This window comes from Esox lucius, chromosome 20, assembly GCF_011004845.1.
Source record: "Esox lucius isolate fEsoLuc1 chromosome 20, fEsoLuc1.pri, whole genome shotgun sequence".
Lineage (NCBI taxonomy): Eukaryota > Metazoa > Chordata > Actinopteri > Esociformes > Esocidae > Esox > Esox lucius.
In genome coordinates this window covers 19,330,204-19,350,864 of record NC_047588.1, presented here as the reverse complement: position 1 = coordinate 19,350,864, position 20,661 = coordinate 19,330,204, and the positions used below count along the sequence as shown (strand labels likewise).

Genomic DNA, 20,661 nt, shown 5'->3' with positions numbered 1-20,661 from the left:
GCTACTGCTACTCTGAGCATAAATGTTGTACTTCATAAACAATGTTGAACTTATATAAACAATGTTGAATAGTATAGTAATGTTGCATAGTGTATGTTGCATAGTGTAGGTATGTTATACAGCTCCAGAAAAAAATAAGAGACCACTGCACCGGTCTCTTATTTTTGTCTGGAGCTGTGTAGTATAGGCATGTTTTATAGTATGCTTTATTGTATAGTTATGTTTTATAATGTAGGTATGATTTAGTATTGGTATGCTGTATAGTATAGGCATGCTTTATAGAATGTTTTATTGTATAGTTATGTTTTATATTGTAGGTATGATTTAGTATTGGTATGCTGTATAGTATAGGCATGCTTTATAGAATGTTTTATTGTATAGTTATGTTTTATAATGTAGGTATGATTTAGTATTGGTATGCTGTATAGTATAGGCATGCTTTATAGAATGTTTTATTGTATAGTTATGTTTTATAATGTAGGTATGATTTAGTATTGGTATGCTGAAAATATGTCTATGTTTTAGTATTGGTATGAAATCTCTGAATGCAGGGGACAGGGGAAAACTAATATTGGATAGCTGTGATCTTTGGGTCCTCAGATGGCACTGTATTAAAACAGACACAATTATGTAGTGGAAATCACTGTATGGGCTCAGGAACACTTCTGAAAACCATTGTCTGTGAACACAGTACATCCCAGCATCCACAAATGCAAGTGAAAACTCTACCAATCAAAGAAGAAACCATATGAACAAGATCTAGAAAGCTGCAGCATTCTCTGGGCCCAAGCTCATTTAAGATGGACTGAGATGAAGTGGAAAACTGTCCTGTGGTCTGACGTATAAAAATGTGAAATTTGGTGGGGAATCATGGACACTGCAACCTCCAGGCTAAAGAGGAGAGGGACCATCCGGCTTGTTATTAGTGTATAGTTCAAAAGCCAGCATCCGTGATGGTATTGGGGTGCATTAGTTCACATGGCATGGGTGACTTGCATACTTGTGAAGGCACAATTAATGCTGAACAATATATACATGTTTTGGAGCAACATATGTTGAAAGTTGTCTTTGTACTATTTTCAATTTATTATAGGGATAAATTATTTGCACATTATAGCATTCAGTTTTTTTGTTTTGGGAAACAGAGTTGTAGTATAGTTATGTTTTGTAGGTAGGTTGTATGCATTGTGCCTATGAGCAGCCTTAGTCTTAGTATTTTTGACATAAACCACCATACCACCTCGTGCTTTATTGCCTAAGTATAGGGATTTTGTAGTACAGATATGTAGTAAAATATACATGCATATATATCTGGAATATAATTTTTTTTTAATATATTTATATGTATACAGTGGAGAGAACAAGTATTTGATACACTGCCAATTTTTTCATGTTTTCCTACTTACAAAGCATGTAGAGGTCTATCATAGGTACCCTTCAACTGTGAGAGACGGAATCTAAAACAAAAATCCAGAAAATCACATTGTATGATTTTTAAATAATTAATTTGCATTTTATTGCATGACATAAGTATTTGATCACCTACCAACCAGTAAGAATTCCCGCACTCACAGACCTGTTAGTTTTTCTTTAAGAAGCCCTCCTGTTCTCCACTCATTACCTGTATTAACTGCACCTGTTTGAACTCGTTACCTGTATAAAAGACACCTGTCCACACACTCAAACAGACTCCAACCTTTCCACAATGGCCAAGACCAGAGAGCTGTGTAAGGACATCAGGGATAAAATTGTAGACCTCCACAAGGCTGGGATGGGCTACAGGACAATAGGCAAGCAGCTTGGTGAGAAGGCAACAACTGTGGCGCAATTATTAGAAAATGGAAGAAGTTCAAGATGATGTCAATCTCCCTCAGCCTGGGGCTCCATGCAAGATCTCACCTAGTGGGGCATAAATGATCATGAGGAAGGTGAGGGATCAGCCCAGAACTACATGGCAGGACCTGGTCAATGACCTGAAAAGAGCTGGGACCACAGTCTCAAAGAAAACCATTAGTAACACATTCCGCCGTCATGGATTAAAATCCTGCAGCACACACAAGGTCCCCCTACCCAAGCCAGCGCATGTCCAGGCCCGTCTGAAGTTTACCAATGACCATCTAGATGATCCAGAGGAGCAATGGGAGAAGGTCATGTGATCTGATGAGACAAAAATAGAGCTTTTTGGTCTAAACTCCACTCGCCGTGTTTGGAGGAAGAAGAAAGATGAGTACAACCCCAAGAACACCATCCCAACCGTGAAGCACGGAGGTGGAAACATCATTCTTTGGGGATGCTTTTCTGCAAAGGGGACAGGACGACCGCACCGTATTGAGGGGAGGATGGATGGGGCCATTTATCGCAAGATCTTGGCCAACAACATCCTTCCCTCAGTAAGAGCATTGAAGATGGGTCGTGGCTGGGTCTTCCAGCATGACAACCACCCGAAACACACAGCCAGGGCAATTAAGGAGTGGCTCCGTAAGAAGCATCTCAAGGTCCTGGAGTGGCCTAGCCAGTCTCCAGACCTGAACCCAATCGAAAATCTGCCCAGCGACAGCCCCGAAACCTGAAGGATCTGGAGAAGGTCTGTATGGAAGAGTGGGCCAAAATCCCTGCTGCAGTGTGTGCAAACCTGGTCAAGAACTACAGGAAACGTATGATCTCTGTAATTGCAAACAAAGATTTCTGTACCAAATAATAAGTTCTGCTTTTGTATTTTTTTTTGCATGATATAAGTATCAAATACAATGTGATTTTCTGGATTTTTGTTTTAGATTCCGTCACTCACAGTTGAAGAATACCTATGATAAAAATGACAGACTTCTACATGCTTTGTATGTGGGAAAACCTGCAAAATCGGCAGTGTATCAAATACTTGTTTTCCCCACTGTAGTTGTCTATTTGGCCATAACATTTTTGCAGGTGGTATAGCTGGCCATTAGTCTTGGCAAAATGCCTCCAGGTCATGTAAAGACTTTGGTCGTCTTGCATGAACCGTATGTTTGATATCTCCCCAGAGTGGCTCGATGATATTAAGGTCAGGAGACTGTGATGGCCACTCCAGAACCTTCACCTTTTTCTGCTGCAACCACTGCAGGGTCAACTTGGTCTTGTGCTTTGGGTCATTGTTGTGCTGGAAAGCCCAGGTTTTTCACAATTTTTGCCAGGGTATGCAAACTTACAACTGTATATGTTTTAGTATAGATTAGTTGTATAGGTTTGTTTCATAGTATAGATATGTTGTATAGTATATCTATGTTTTGTATAGGTATGTTGTATAGTATATATATATATATACAGGTGCTGGTCATAAGATTAGAATATCATCAAAAAGTTGATTTATTTCAGTAATTCCATTCAAAAAGTGAAACTTATATTATATATTATAATCATTCATTACGCACAGACTGATTTCAAATGTTTATTTCTTTTAAGTGTGATGATTATAACTGACAACTAATAAAAATCCCAAATTCAGTATCTCCGAAAATTTGAATATTACTGAAGACCAATACAAATCAATTATTTTTAGAAATGTTGTTCAACTGAAAAGTATGAACATGAAAATTATGAGCATGTACAGCCCTCAATACTTAGTTGGGGCTCCTTTTGCCTGAATTACTGCAGCAATGGGGCGTGGCTTGGAGTCTCACTGCTCAGGTGTTATGAGAGCCCAGGTTGCTCTGATAGTGGCCTTCAGCTCTTCTGCATTATTGGGTCTGGCATAGTTTGCTGGCCAATTAAGAACAGGGATACCGTGGTCCTTAAACCAGGTACTGGTAGCTTTGGCACTGTGTGCAGGTGCCAAATCCTGTTGGAAAATGAAATCTGCTTCTCCATAAAGTTGGTCAGCAGCAGGAAGCATGAAGTGCTCTAAAACTTCCTTGTAGATGGCTGCGTTGACCTTGGACCTCAGAAAACACAGTGGACCAACACCAGCAGATGACATGGCACCCCAAACCATCACTGACTGTGGAAACTTTACACTGGACTTCAAGCAACATGGATTCTGTGCCTCTCCTCTCTTCCTCCAGACTGTGGGACCTTGATTTCCAATGGAAATGCAAAATGTACTTTCATCAGAGAACATAACTCAGCAGCAGTCCAGTCCTTTTCGTCTTTAGCCCAGGCGAGACGCTTCTGACGCTGTGTCTTGTTCAAGAGTGGCTTGACACAAGGAATGCGACAGCTGAAACCCATGTTTTGTATACGTCTGTGCGTGGTGGTTCTTGAAGCACTGACTCCAGCTGCAGTCCACTCTTTGTGAATCTCCCCCACATTTTTTAATGGGTTTTGTTTCACAATCCTCTCCAGGGTGCAGATATCCCTATTGCTTGTACACTTTTTTCTACCACATCTTTTCCTTCCCTTCGACTCTCTATTAATGTGCTTGGACACAGAGCTCTTTGAACAGCCAGCCTCTTAAGCTATGACATTTTGTGTCTTGCCCTCCTTGTGCAAGGTGTCAATGGTCGTCTTCCCCATGATTGTGTTGCCTACAGAACTAGACTGAGAGACCATTTAAAGGCCTTTGCAGGTGTTTTGGGTTAATTAGCTGATTAGAGTGTGGCACCAGGTGTCTTTAATATTGAACCTTTTCACAATATTCTAATTTTCTGAGATACTGAATTTGGGGTTTTCATTAGTTGTCAGTTATAATCATCGAAATTAAAAGAAATAAACACTTCAAATATATCAGTCTGTGTGGAATGAATGTATACATTATACAAGTTTAACTTTTTGAATGGAATTACTGAAATAAATCAACTTTTTGATGATATTCTAATTTTATAACCAGCACCTGTATGTTATACTGCATAGATTAGTTGTATAGAATAGGCATGTCAATAGTATTGGTTTGTTTCATAGTATAGAAATGTTGTATAGTATATCTATGTTTTGTATAGGTATGTTGTATTCTATATGTATGTTTTGTATAGGTATGTTGTATAGTATATGGATGTTTTGTATAGGTATGTTGTATAGAATATGTATGTTTTGTATAGATATGCTGTATAGTATATGTATATTTTGTATAGGTATGTTGTAAAGTATATATATGTTATACTGTATAGATTAGTTGTATAGTATAGGCATGTTATACTGTATAGGTTAGTTAGGCATGTTTTGTAGCCTAGTAGTTTATAGTAGTTATGTTGTATGGTATGCTGCACTTTCACTTCCCCTTAACCTAATGTAACAGGAGTAAAACAAATGTCTTAGAGGGGTCTCCACATCCAGTTGTCAGTGGAAAGAAAGCCAGGTTGAAGATACTATATGCCTTAAAACCAGGCACGTCCAGTAGTTGCCAGAAGCACTGTGGGTGCATTAGCTATACTACATCCCACCCTTAGATCTGTAGAGCTTCTATTCTGAGCAGGTCAAGGATTCCGGGCAGAACACAAAACACTGTTCAGTCAGAATAGCTATTTTTCTGTAAGTACTGCTCTAGGGCAGAGGGCACACAAACCATTTTGTATTACATCCAGTGTTGTATAAGTATATGCCAATATTATGGCTATTATACATGTTAGGGTTGGACAGTATTTGTGCTGAATTTCCTAGATTAGTTAGTAAAACATATCATGTAGGCCTGTGTAAATACGACAGTACATAGGCCCCCTACCTAGATCACATTGCTCATCCTCAGTTTTAGTAAGATTCATAGTCGTTTCAGTCTTCCGAACTGCTCACACAAGGAAAGACAAACGCTATTGGTGTTTGGTGTGGCTTATAAATGGAGGTAAGCTTTTGGAAACCAGCGTCACAAGTCACTCAAACGATGTGAGGCTCGAGCAGTATCACGACTTCTACCCGTAACGTTACCCGCGCAGGCAGGCACAGCAGCACACAAGCGGTTGCAGCAGTACAACACAGAAACACACACACGCACACACCCACACACTTCAGCATTTTAGCCGTATTGTTTCATGACGCTTCCATCCAACATCACTCTCTCTCCCACTCTCTCGAAAATCAACTGCAACTCCCCGGAAGGAACGCGACGTGTTCGCATAGGCTGCTGCGGATGGATCGATAAGCGAAACCCCCTCTCTTCGACATAGCAACGGGGAAGCCCTTCATAAATCACACGTTCTTACAATGGAATCACTCACCCGATGTTGCTCAAAGCCTGCTCGAATAGCTCCGTCTGCAGAATGTTCTGAGGCGGCGTGAAAGCCTCATTAAAATGAGATAGAACGGAACTGCAAAATTGACGCAATGTATCAAACTGCATTTTCCTCCCTTTTCCTCTGTTTCTTTTATCCTCAGGCCCTTTTCTTCACATAATACATCCACCTGCGCTGACTCGCTCTCCGCCCGGACCCCCTTCTATCTCCCGGGGCGCATTAAACGAGAAGACGCCAGTCAAGTTCCATATTTCTCCTGATCTTGGTAAAAAGTGTCCTTAAATAAGAAGCAGCCCGGGCTCGATTGTACAGTCATTATGCTCCGAACTTAACCCGACAAAATGTAGGTGCTTGAAGAGAGCTTTTTCCTCTGCCTGTAGCAGGGTCTCTTCGGGGTGGATGTGATGAAAAAGAGAACGAAAAAAAGCAGCAGCGAGGCATCTTCGAGCAAAGCAAGCATCTCTTACCGGTGTATCAGTGGCAGCCTCATACTCAACTCATATTTCTCTCTGCCCATTAGAGCACACACACATACACACACGCGCACACACAACGCGCAGGCTTTCAGTCGCGCACACGCTTGCTGGTATCCCTCTCTTTCTCATACTCCAGACCGCGCAAGCAGATACAATACACTTGCGCGTAGAGATGCTGTCGTCAGTGCTTTTGCCGTATCTGACTGGCAACCATCAGCTCTCATAAAGGAGGACAAGGCATTCTAATTCCTCTGGAAGAGTGAGAGGAGAGAGGCAGGATGGGAAGAAAGGGGAAAGGAAAGGAGGGAGTGAACCAAGGAAATTAAATCTAATGGACCTGACAGAGTTTACTCACAAATCAGACTGGATGATCCTCCCAGGGAGGACAGGGGAGGTTGTCTCCTCACACAAGCATGCTTACATGAGTGTTACAGACACTAAGCAAAGGGTAATTTACACCAAAAACTAATACAGACAGACAGGGGAAGGTTTTAGAGGGGCACAGACAAATGGATGGATTGACCACCTTTTTTTATAATAAAGGGATGTCCTAGATTAAATATGCAAATATGTGATTGGCAATATTCTCTGATCAATGGTTAACATACTGTAATGATAAGAATAAACATAAAAGTGTGCAGTGTAGTTATTTTGCAATTTAGTTTAGACATTGGGTTATGTAAACTGTCACCGACTAAGCATCCAGATGCATTGGTTCTTTAGAAAACAGAACTGAGTATATCATCCCTGCTGCTGCACTGGTTGCTGTTCTATCACTGTGAATCATGGTAATGCATCTCTGTTCATTCAATGTGAAGAACGGTAATGCATTTTGGTTCTTTCAGTGTAAAGCATGGTAATGCATCTCTGTTCATTCACTGTGAAGCATGGTAATGCATTTTGGTTCTTTCACTGTAAAGCATGGTAATGTATTTATGTTCTTTCTATGTGAAGCACAGTAATGCATCTCTGATCTGTCTCTGTGAAGCACAGTAATGCATTTCTGTTCTGTCTCTGTGAAGAACAGTAATGCATCTCTGATCTGTCTCTGTGAAGCACAGTAATGCATATCTGTTCTGTCTCTGTGAGGAACAGTAATGCATCTCTGTTCTGTCTCTGTAAAGGAAAGTAATGCATCTCTGTTCTATTTCTGTAAAGAATAATAATGCATCTCTGTTCTATTTCTGTAAAGAATAATAATGCATCTCTGTTCTGTCTCTGTGAAGCACAGTAATGCATCTCTGTTCTGTCTCTGTGAAGCACAGTAATGCATCTCTGTTCTGTCTCTGTGAAGCACAGTAATGCATCTCTGTTCTGTCTCTGTGAAGCACAGTAATGCATCTCTGTTCTGTCTCTGTGAAGCACAGTAATCTATCTCTGTTCTGTCTCAGTAAGCATGATAATGCGTTTTTGTACATTTACTGTGAAATATGAAGCAGGGTAATGCATCTCCGTAGGTGCATTCATTAGTTTGGCTGGGGAACACAGATCTCACTAATGACAGAAATGGTCAAGTATGGAATATTGGAGTTCATGTTGTTATCCTATGTTTGTCTTCTTCTGATAACAAATGCAATATGATTTGGTCGAACAGGGATGGCACAAGGGCTAGGGCTCAGTAGGAGCAAGGACTGGGCTAGGCAAGGTGGGGCAAAAGGGTCTGGAGCTGGGATGGGGCAGAGCTGGGCTCTGAGGGAAAGGCTATGGCTGGGTTGAGCTGGGTTAGGATCTAAGGGAAAGGCTAGGGCTGGGCTGAGCTGGGCTATGATCTAAGGGAAAGGCTAGGGCTGGGCTAGGCTCTGAGGGAAAGGGCTGGGCTGAGCTGAACTTGGCTCTGAGGGAAAGGCAATGGCTGGGCTGAGCTGGGATAGGTTTTGAGGCAAAGTCAAGGGCTCGGCTGAGCTTGGCTATGCTCTGAATGAAAAGCTAGGGCTGGGCTGAGCTGGGCTAGGCTCCGAGGCAAAGGCTAGGGCAGGGCTGAGCTGGGCTAGGTTCTGAGGCAAAGGCAAGGGCTGGGCTGAGATAAGGTTCTGAGGCAAAGGCTAGGGCTGGGCTGAGCTGGGCTATGTTCTGAGGCAAAGGGCTGGGCTAGGTTCTGAGGAAGAGCCTGCTTCTGTGTGGATTAATCTGGTAAACCTTGAGATACACAAACAGGTTATTATATTCTAATTCAAGCCTAATTATTGTTGTTTTATCAGTGCCTCTCCACACCCTGACTACCTGGTTGTTGCATATCTGTGTGTTCATTCCAATGACACCTCAAGAGACCAAGATAAATTAGAGCCCTTCACTAGTTATTTCACCTTGTAAATTGGCTGTCAGCTGTTTTCTCTCTCTCTCTCTTTCAGTGGAATAGATTCTGAGTTAATTTAAACATTCTTTAAGATTAATGAAAGTGGGTTTTGGTGCTAATGCAGTAGAAGTTCTATTTATGGGCACTCCGCTATCCATCATCGCCATTATCCTCTGAGTTCCCAGACAGGCCGTTTCCTGTTTTGTGTCACTGCCTAACACAGTGCTGCCAAAGCCAGAATCCTTCACTGCTACCATTCTCCCCCATGGTCGTAACATCACAAAATATATAGACACCTTACAACACATGGCTACAGTAGATCGAACTGTAAATAGATACAGCAACCTCAGGATTAGCTACCACTCTTTGTTGGCTGTGGCATGTTGTTTGTATGTTTGAATGTGTGTGCAACGTGTGTGTGTGTGTGTGTGTGTATGTGTGTTTGAGAGTGAACCCAATTTTTTAGGGGGGGTGATTTTCTTTGCCAAATGTTCATTGTGTAAAATGCAAATTGCTTCACCGTGATCACAGCAGCATAAAAAAAAAATCTGGAAGATTTGCGTACTTTTTAACTAGTAGTTCTGAAGGAATTGTTGGAGGGGCAAAACAGTTCCTCAAAAACGAAGTACAATTACTATCACATAATATGTGCAGATAGAGCAAGGTCCGGAAATATCTGGACACAGACACAATTTTCATAATTTTGGCTCTGTACGCCACCACAATGGATTTTTAATGAAACTACCGAGATGCAAAAGTACAGACGATCAGCTTTAATTCAAGGGGTTGAAAGCTGTTTTATGCAAAAATATTGTATAAAACATTCAGGAATTGCAACCATTTTCATACACAGTCCCCTTATTTCAGAGGCTCAAATATAATTGGACAAATTAAGACAATCATAAATGAAATCATTTACATAATTTTTTATACTTTGTTGAGAATCCTTAGCATGCAATGATTACTTGAAGTCTGGAACGCATGGACATCGCCAAACGCAGGGTTTCCTCCTTTGTGATATTTTGCCAGGCCTTTACTGCAGCTTTCTTCAGTTGTTGTTTGTTCGTGGGACATTCTGCCTTAACTTTTGTCTTCACCAAGTAAAATGCATGCTAAATCGGGTTGATTGCCATTGCAGAATATTCCACTTCTTTGCCTTAAAAAACTCCTGGGTTGCTTTCGCAGTATGTTTTGGGTCATTGTCCATCTGTAAAGTGAAGTGCCGTCCAATCAACCTTGCTGAATTTGCTGAATCTGAGCAGACCATAAATCCCAGAATCCCAGAATTCACACGGCTGCTTCTGTCTCCTGTCACATCATCAATAAACACCCAGCGCCATCGGAAGCCATGCATGCCCATGCCATCACACTGCCTCCACCAAGTGAGCCGCTCCAAACCTTCTCCATACTTTTTTCTTCCCATCATTCTGGTACAGGTTGATCTTAGTTTCATTTGTCCAAAGAACGCTGTTCAATTCAATTCAATTTATTGCCATGTCAACAAGTAGATAGGAATTTGTCTTGGTACAACTCTCAGACATAAAAACAAAAACTTAAAAGACAAACATCATAGGTACAAATGGGACATAAGACCAAAACCCTGCAGACAAAAGACATTACCCCACGGCAATGAAGAGCACAGTTGATAGAATGCTGCAAATAATCAGTGCAAATTCAGATGCCTAATAGCCAAAGGGTAAGTGTTGTCTCTAAAACGTGATGTAGAAGTCTTAATACTCCTATATCTTCTTCCTGATGGTAAGAGATTAAATAGATAGAGAGCAGGATGAGAGTGGTCCGCAATGATGTTTTTAGCCTTCCTGATTATTCTGGTGGTGAAAAGTGAAGGAAGGCTACAACCTATGATTTTTGATGCTCTGCGTACCACTTTTTCCATTCTGATTTTGTCCTGAGCGGTTGTGTGACCGAACCAGACAAGCATGGAAAAAGTAAGCCCGCTTTCAATGGTTTACCTATAAAAGTGGGTCATGGCAATTCGACTCACTCTAAACTTTTTTAGCTGCCGCAGAAAGTGGAGTCGCTGGTGAGCTTTACAGATCTTAATATTAGTGTTGAGCTCCCATGATAAAGATTCCTGGATTATGATCCCAAGGAACTGGAATGAAGTGACCCTCTCCACCTCCATCCCATTAATGGAGAGCGTAGGGAGGGGACAAGGGGTCCTTCTAAAATCCACTACCAGTTCCTTGGTTTTAGAGATGTTAAGTGTTAAGTTAAAGCTTTCTTATCATTTCACCAGCCCCTCCACTTCTCTGCGGTAGTCAGACTCATCTTCGTTAGTAATAAGACCAACTACAGAGGTATCATCAGCAAACTTAAACAACAAAACTGAACTGGTGTGTGATTGACAAAATTGTGTGTATAAAGAATACAGTAGTGGGAAAAGGACGCAGCCCTGAGGGGCGCCAGTGTTCAAGATTTCTGACTGTGAGACGTAATCACCCATTCTAACCACTTGCTTCCTATCACATAGAAAGTTTAAAATCCATTTGCAAAGTGATGTTCTAACACCTAGCTCCTGTAGAGTATGAATCCACTTTACAGGGACGATGGTGTTGAACGCAGAGCTAAAATCCACAAAGAGGACACGTACATATGTAGATCTTAACTCCAGATGTTGAAGAATAGAGTGCAAACAGAGTGAAACTGCATCGTCAACACTCCTATTGGCTCTATAAGCAAATTGGTGAGGATCAAGTGAAATACTAGACAGGTGTTTACATATCAAACGCTCAAACACTTTCATAATGACAGAGGTCAAGGCCACAGGCCTATAATCATTCCACTTTTATTTGGATCTGGTATGATCACAGCAGATTTAAAACAAGCAGGCATAATACCAATTTGCAGAGACCAGTTGAAAATAAAAGTAAGGATAGATGTTAATTGATCAGCACAGTGTCTTAAAGTAGCAGTCGTTATGCCAGAACTGGGCTGTCTTTTTTCAATGTTTTTTGGCTAATTCTAAACTGGCCTTTCTATTCTTGAGGTTTATGAATGGTTTGCACCTTGTGGTGAACCCTCTGTATTAGCTCTCATGAAGTATTCTCTTCATGGTAGACTTGGAAAATGATATGCCTACCTCCTGGAGAGTATTTTTCACTTGGCAGGATGTTGTGAAGGGGTTTTTCTTTACCATGGAAAGGATTCTATGATCATCCACAACTGTTGTCTTCCACGGACGTCCAGGCCTTTTCTGTTGCAGGGTTCACCAGTGATTTTTCTTCTCAGAATGTACCAAACTGTTGATTTGTCCCCTCCTAATGTTCCTGCTATCTCTCTGATGGAATTTTTCTTTTTTGCAGGCTAAGGATGGCCTGTTTCAATTGCATTGAAAGCTCCTTTGACCGCATGTTGGGGCTTCACAGCAACAACTTCCAAGTACGAATGCCACACCTGGAATTCCAGAAACTCCAGACCATTTATCTCTTAATTGATGAAGAAATAACGAAGGAATAGCTCACACCTGTCCATGAAAGAGCTTTTGAGTCAATTGTCCAATTATTTTGGTCCCTTGAAAAAGAAGGGGCTACATATTAAAGAGCTGTAATTCCTTAACTCTTCCTCCAAATTGAACGTGAATACCCTCACATAAAAGCTGAGGGACTGTACTTTAAGCCCATATTCATTATTTAACTGTATCCTGAATACAATTTGGTAAACAGCCAAAATAACAAAACTTGTGTCAGGGTCCAGTTATTTCCGGACCTAAGTGTATGTGTATTATGTAAATGCTATACCTCTGCTTCGCATGCTTCCTGCTAGGTGAATCTCCAGAAACAAAAGGCTGAAACTCAGAGGCTAGAATGTGAATTGCTATGGGTCGGAATTTGAAAAAGTACTTAAAAGAACTTAAAATCTAATATAAAACAGATATTTTGTGGTAAATTAAGGTAAAATAATAATTCTGCCTAACAGATTATCCTTGTCCTATTTCAAAATCTGTAATTAATTGAACTAGAAAAGTACGTGGACAGTTTTTTGCTCAGTATTCTAGCACAGGATTTAAAATGACAATGACAATGGGGTCAAAGTAGATACAGTCAGATTTAATAAAATAAAAAATTAAGGTATTTTTTTGCATTTTAAGATAAAATTTTGAAATTACAGCTTTGTACATAGGTGTCCAGTTTATGGGTGCCAAAAGTATTTGGACAATTTCCCTCAAAGCTGTATCTTTTTAGGGAGGTGTTTTGTGTTTGCATCAATTGTGCATGCACAAGGGACCTGGTAATGTATAGCCTAGATTCCAGGCTTTGCATTCATATTTAGATTATGTTGCTTGTGTCTGACAACATGAGGACCAAATGAGAGTCAATGCAAGTTAAGCTGGCCTTCTTGAGATAGGTGAATCTGAATATTTCATTCAGGACATGGTCAAAACATTAGGTATGTCATAATTCACTGTTTGGGAGATCCTGAGGAAGGAATGCTCAGATGAGTGCAGTGGATCCCTTTCATCTATGAAAGAAGGTGGAAGGGGTGTTCTGCTTCAGGTATGTACAGTATCTCACATAAGTGAGTACACCCCTCACATTTTTGTAAATATTTAATTATATCTTTTCACGTGACAGCACTGAAGGAATGACACTTTGCTACAATGTAAAGTACTGAGTGTACAGCTTGTATAACAGTGTAAATTTGCTGTCCCCTCAAAATGACACAACACACAGCCATTAATGTCTAAACCGCTGGCAACAAAAGTGAGTACACCCCTAGGTGAAAATGTCAAAATTGGGCCCAAAGTGTCAATATTTTGTATGGACACCATCATTTTCCTTAACCTTCTTCGGCATGGAGTTCACCAGAGCTTCCCAGGTTGCCACTGGAGTCCTCTTCCACACCTCCATGATGACCTTGCGCTCCTCCACCTTCTGTTTGAAGATGCCCCACAGATGCTCAATAGGGTTTAGGTCTGGAGACAAGCTTGGCCAGTCTATCACCTTTACCTTCACCTTCTTTAGCAAGGCAGTGGTCGTCTTGGAGGTGTGTTTGGGGTCGTTATCATGTTTGAATACTGCTCTGCGGCCCAGTCTCCAAAGGGAGGGGATCAGACTCTGCTTCAGTATGTCACAGTACATGTTGGCATTCATGGTTCACTGAAAGAACTGTAGCTCCCCAGTGCCGGCAGCAATCATGCAGCCTCAGACCATGACACTCTCACCACCATGCTTGACTGTAGGCAAGACAAACTTGTCTTTGTACTCCTCACCTGGTTGCCGTCACACATGCTTGACACCATCTGAACCAAATAAGTTTATCTTGGTCTCATCAGGCCACAGGACATGGTTCCAGTAATCCATGTCCTTAGTCTGCTTGTCTTCAGCAAACTGTTTGCAGGCTTACTTGTGCATCATCTTCAGAAGAGGCTTCCTTCTGGGACGACTTCCTTTTGTTGCCAGCAGTTTAGACTTGAATGGCTGTGTGTTAAGTTATTTTGAGGGGAAAGCAAATTTACACTGTTATACAAGCTGTACACTCACTACTTTACATTGTAGCAAAGTGCCATTTCTTCAGTGTTGTCACATGAACAGATATAATCAAATATTTACAAAAATGTGAGGGGTGTACTCACCTTTGTGAGATACTGTATGTTTGCATCTGGTACTCGCTCACTTGTCTTCATTGATCATGTTACTGCTCATGGCAGAAACAGGATGGATTCTGAAAAGCACTTAAACAACTTGTCTGCTCAGATACAACCACAAGACTGTAAAGGAGCTACATCAGGCAGTAGGACAATGACTCAAAGGAGTTCTAAAAACTGGAGTTATTGACTGACTAGGTCAACCACCTGATCCAAATCCAATTGAGCGTGCCTTTCACATTTTGAAGAGAAGACTGAAGGGAAAAAGGTTCTGAATCAAGTAGGCACTGAAGATGGCTGCAGTACAGGCCTGGCAGAGCACCAGGGAAGATACCCAGCGTCTGGTGTTGTCTATGGCTCGCAGGCTTCAGTCAATAATTGCATGCAAATTATATCTATTGCTATTGCTGTTGGGACTATATAGAAAACATTCTGTAATTTATAAATTGTTTATCCAATATGAATAAAAAAACACTCAAATTAAAACTTATAGTCTCTCCTTTTACCAAACGTGGCATAATTTTAACAGTGCTGTTATACAAAGCCAAAAAAGAAAGAATGTGTCACTGTCGAAATACTTTTGGGGTTGACTATGTCCGAAATGGCACCCTGTTACAGATACAGTATAATGTATTATAACACAGGGGTTGGGCCATTATAGTCGCTAGCTGGCTAATGTTTTCGTTTTTTTAAATGCATCTGATACAAAGCCAGCTTTTGTTTCACTTCTCCCAATTCTCGATCATTTGAGAACATAATGGGAGTGGACGCCTGAAATGTGAGAGGAATAGGAGATGGAGGAATACAGCTGTATTGAAGAAGTGGACTCAAAGTGTGGACAACTGAAATGTATGTGCTGAGCATTCTGTTGACTAGAGCTGCTGTGGCATCACTGAGGGCGCCACACAGAAAGGAATAGAAGAAGCCCAGCTTTTCAGGCTGTTTCCCAGACTGACCCTCTACAAGATCGTCAGAAGACTCATATTCGTCAACCATCCTGACAGTTCTCCATAGCTGGGACCCACATTCATTTGAAAATGCCAGGTGAGCAGACCGACAGCGAGTCACGGTGGGTCTGGGAACAAAGGGCCCAACAGTAGGTGGTGTGGCCAAGGAGAGGACACAGGCTTAATGAGTTGTTTCCTCTAAGCCCACACAGTAAAGGACGGTCCCAGGGCTAGATCATTGGGCATCCAGAACACATTTGCAAGGTTGACAGAGAAAAAGGTGTGGGGGAAGAATGGGACCAAATGGAACACACCTCCAGTCTACCGTGTGTGTGTTTTCTCCCTCTGGGCCAACAGAACACAGGGCATCTCAACATATGGCACAGAGTCCCACTTCCCATCACAAAGTCTGCTCTAAGCGTTAGGGTTAGAGAGAAGAGGGGAGCAGGAAAGACAAAGTAGGATAAGGAGAAGGGAAGAGGGGACAACAGACGAGTACAGAGGAACAAGGGGGAGCAGAGATGAAGGCTTTCTGATCGAATGTTTGAGAGTTTCCTTTAGGTGTGTGTGAAACTGAACAGCTCTTTCCTGGATGTTGGTTATTCATGGATATATTCTGTTGATGATGATGATGCAGATGAAGGCAATACTGCAGAAGATGTTCCTAAGGTTGCTGTTCACACGATTTTCCGATAATTATTGGGGTCTAATTTTCCTAAACTTTAGAAGATTGTGGTGATCTTCGTTCTAAACATTAACTGAGATACTAATCCTGAGGATAATGTTGAAGATTATTGAAGACAGCTAATTTCATTTTGTGGGCTGTAAATGTTATCATCTTGTTTAGCATCAATACCACAAGCCTTTTCAGTAAAATATCAGCTATTTGTTTAAGCTCATTTTTGTACTTAGGGTTAGGTAAAGGTTCTTGTTTTTGTACTTAGGGTTAGGTAAAGGTTCTTGTTTTTGTACTTAGGGTTAAGTAAAGGTTCTTGTTTTTGTCCTTAGGGTTAGGTAAAAAGTTCTTGTTTTTGTTCTTAGGGTTAGGTAAATGTTCTTGTTTTTGTACTTAGGGTTAAGTAAAGGTTCTTGATTTTGTCCTTAGGGTTAGGTAAAAGTTCTTGTTTTTGTACTTAGGGTTAGGTAAAGGTTCTTGTTTTTGTACTTAGGGTTAGGTAAAGGTTCTTGTTTTTGTCCTTAGGGTTAGGTAAAAGTTCTTGTTTTTGTCCTTAGGGTTAGGCAATGGTTCTTGTTTTTAGGGTTAGGTAAAGGTTCTAGGTTTTGTTATTAGGTTAGGCAAAGATTCAGATTTTCATTTCTTATGGTTAGGTACAGGTTCTTGTTTTTGGCGTCAGGTAAAGGCTCTTGTTTTTGTTCTTAAGATTAGGATCAGGTTCTTGTTTATGTTCTTAAGGTTAGGTAAATGTTATTATTTTTTATCTTAGGGTTAGGTACAGGTTCCTGTTTTTGTTCTCAGTGTTATGTAAAGGTCAGAGAAGTGGTTTATACATACACTTTGGTTGGTTAGGTCACTGTGTAGCTTTTCAAGTGTTCCCAGAAGTGTTGGGATACTAAAGGGTTTTCAATCGGATTAAGCTGTATTCTGTTATGCAATTCCTTCTGTTTTCTTTGTGTATTTCTGTACTGTTTTAGTGTTTCCATATATAAAGGCATATTCTGTTTTCATTGGTCTCTGTTTTTAAGTTGGATAGGTTTTTCTAACAATTTCTTAGATTTCTACATTGCTCAACCATTCCTCATTGTTGTTTATTTTATAACATTTTCTAAAATGTTAGCTGATGAAATATAATACTCAGGTTTTCTGTTATCAGGTTTATACTTTTACAAATGAAGTAAAAGATCTTACTGAGTAAGATGTCTACTAGGGATTGGAAAGTTTTTTGGCCAGTTGTTTCTACACCAGAAATCCGTCTATTGGAATTCTTAATAGCAAGCAGTCTGTTGGGCTTGGATGGCTTATGGCTGAGTGTCCATCTGTTCAGGTAGATTGTGATTCTGTGGTCAGGAAGAAGTGTTAGTGGGCTGACTGTGAATGCTCTGAGAGACACTGGGTTGAAGTGAGATCAGAGTACATAACATGGGAGCCGCCTGAAACCCCACTATTGATCTCTTATATGTGACAGTGTGTCACAGGTTTAAGACCTGGTTTTGTGTTATCATAGTTATTTTAGATAACTATTTAAAATGATAGGTTTTCAGACGCTGTAGAAACATTTGACAGGACTGAGTGGGATGGGGTGGGAAGGTTAATAGACTGGAAGTAGCGGAATGAAGACCTTGGGTAAGGATGTAGAGTTGCCAGCATTGAGCATTGCCAGATGATAAGGAGGGTTCACCTTGTTCCTTCATAGGTAAGCACCAGGGTCTTGTAGAGGATGGCCTTCATGTGGAAGACAGTAGCAGGGTGACATGGGAGAACTTGGCAGGGTCACATGGGAGAACATCTCGCCTTCTATGTCTGCTTCTCTCTTTCTCTCTATTTCTACCCCTCTTTCTCTTTCGAATGGAGAGAGTCAGTATGTGGTCATGAATGGGATTAAAATGAAAAAACCAAGCTATGATAACAGGAGCAAGTCCAGACCCAGAGAAATACACAGCATAATAACATTGAAGCATTATCTAACAGCTAATCTATTTACCCTGTTCATCTGAACAGGTGAATCCACACTGAGATTACAGATGCCTTGTGCATTTAGGAGAAACATAACCCAGTGTCCATCTTTAATGCAGACCATCTACAGCTCTGCATTGTTGTTTCATGTAGGTCTGTCCTGAACCATCCAAAATCATCTGTACCTGCTTACAACACAACTTTAAAACCCTGGGTCCACAGCTGGATATAGTTATTGTCATTGATACAGCTGGAGGCTATACTTTAGCGTGTCTGGCTTCTGCAGCTTCAAACGAAGAGACATTGACTATTCAACAGTCGGTTCACCAACTAGGGAATCCCTGTAGCTGAGTTTGACTCCAGGGGGAACATCAAAGACACTAGTGTGGGTTTGTGATTGTATGAGAGTGACTGTGGGTCATTATTGTGTTAATGCCTAGTTGTGCTTTGATATTATTAAGCATACTTACTGTGTGTGTGTGTGTGTGTGTGTGTGTGTGAGTGTGTGTGTGTGTGTGTGAGCGTGTGTGTGTGTGTGTGTGTGCGCAGAGCTCCCATTTAGCTCGTAAAGCATGGAAGCTTGCAATAGGCCAGTATGACACTCCTGACCCTTATTTATGTCTCAGTAACAACTTCAGGAATATTTCCAACCAATCAACCACATGAAGGTTTCTCCTCTAACAGAAAATCCTCCTCCCAGAAAATGGCGATCCGAATCAGTTCCAGGAGGGAATTCATCACACGCAACCTTGCGCACACCAAATGGACTCACCAGTCGATGTCTTGTCCTGGACCAGAGTGCCTCAGCCCAGAGCCGTTGTTCAGGGATCCCTGCCTCGGAAGCCCTGGAGCTCTGCTCCGGCCCGCCAATATGTCCCCAGTAGGTCTCTGGTACAGGAGGTCCTGTTGCAGTTTGGCTTTCTTCTCCTGGGGGGCCTCCTCGTGGCGTCGACCTCGGAGGCTCTCAGACACACCCCGCGGTCCGGCAGCCCCGCTGTAGAACCACGCCCCCGACTTGGTGAGGATTTCCTGTTGTTTTCGGCACAAGTTGCATACCCACATGACCTGGGCACAGAGGAGGCAAGGGAATTAGCCGCGTGGAGAGATGATGGCAGGCCTACATCCCTGGGCTACGATGGACAGAGACGTGGAATGGATCAACACTTAGAGCTGCCACTTCAAGTATCATGAAATCAGAATACTTGGACCTGCTAGACAGGAGACAGTGTAGTTAAACAGATGGGAATGTGGATGACTTGATACCATACACATACAGTAGCCTTAAGTATGTTGATTTAGATTGTGAATAACAGGATTATATGCAAGATGATACCATCTTTAGGAACCTGAAGTTCATATGGTTTAAAACCCACCTACATACTCCATCTCTTGCCAATTTGAGGACTAGGCATAAAAATAGAATGACTAGAATAAGTATCCACGTTCAGGTAAAATGGTATGAATTGGGTGACTACAGAGTAATATGTCATTATATATCCCTGGTATTGGCTTGGTGGTGCTCAATACTGTATATTGTTAATTCTTAATAGAAATATTGCAGAAGTCCTAATGTTTATTATAGCTCTGTGTGCATAGAGGAAGGCTGTAGACAGTGTTCAGTATAAGTCCTATTGTTTAATACATCTGTGTGGAGAGTGTTCAGTATCAGTCTTATTGTTTAATACAGCAGTGTGGAGACAGTGTTCAGTATCTGTCTTATTGTTTAATACAGCAGGGTGGAGATAGTGTTCAGTATCTGTCTTAATGTTTAATACAGCTGTGTGGAGACAGTGTTCAGTATCAGTCCTATTGTTTAATACATCTGTGTGGAGAGTGTTCAGTATCAGTCTTATTGTTTAACACAGCGATGTGGAGACAGTGTTCAGAATCTGTCTTATTGTTTAATACAGCTGTGTGGAGACAGTGTTCAGTTTCAGTCTTATTGTTTAATACAGCTGTGTGGAGACAGTGTACAGTATCGGTCTTATTGTTTAATACAGCGGTGTGGAGACAGTGTTCAGTATCTGTCTTATTGTTTAATACCGCTGTGTGGAGACAGTGTTCAGTATCAGTCTTATTGTTTAATACAGCGGTGTGGAGACAGTGTTTAGTATCTGTCTTATTGTTTAATACAGCTGTGTGGAAACAGTGTTCAGTATCGGTCTTATTGTTTAATACAGCTGTGTGGAGACAGTGTTCAGTATTGGTCTCATTGTTTAATACAGCGGTGTGGAGACAGTGTTCAGCATCTGTCTTATTGTTTAATACCACTGTGTGGAGACAGTGTTCAGTATCAGTCTTATTGTTTAATACAGCGGTGTGGAGACAGTGTTCAGTATCTGTCTTATTGTTTAATACAGCTGTGTGGAGACAGTGTTCAGTATCGGTCTTATTGTTTAATACAGCTGTGTGGAGACAGTGTTCAGTATCGGTCTTATTGTTTAATACAGCTGTGTGGAGACAGTGTTCAGTATCAGTCTTATTGTTTAATACAGCTGTGTGGAGAGTGTTCAGTATCAGTCTTATTGTTTAATACAGCAGTGTGGAGACAGTGTTCAGTATCAGTCTTATTGT

The 20,661-nt window shown here is 41.2% G+C and overlaps 1 protein-coding gene across 4 annotated transcripts in view; it reads right to left on the bottom strand.

Annotated features, from left to right (window-relative positions):
* The window catches only part of rims2a (regulating synaptic membrane exocytosis 2a), a 193,429-nt gene that overhangs the window by 130,086 nt on the left and 42,682 nt on the right, over positions 1–20,661 (bottom strand). For 2 of the 4 annotated variants that reach the window (XM_034288998.1, XM_034288994.1), the window contains exon 7: positions 18,860–19,152. In XM_034288998.1, coding sequence (XP_034144889.1) covers positions 18,860–19,152 — 293 coding nt within the window. Of the gene's footprint in view, positions 1–6,116; positions 6,752–18,859; positions 19,153–20,661 lie in introns of those variants that run through there. The other 2 variants (XM_034288995.1, XM_034288997.1) reach the window with 2 other exon arrangements.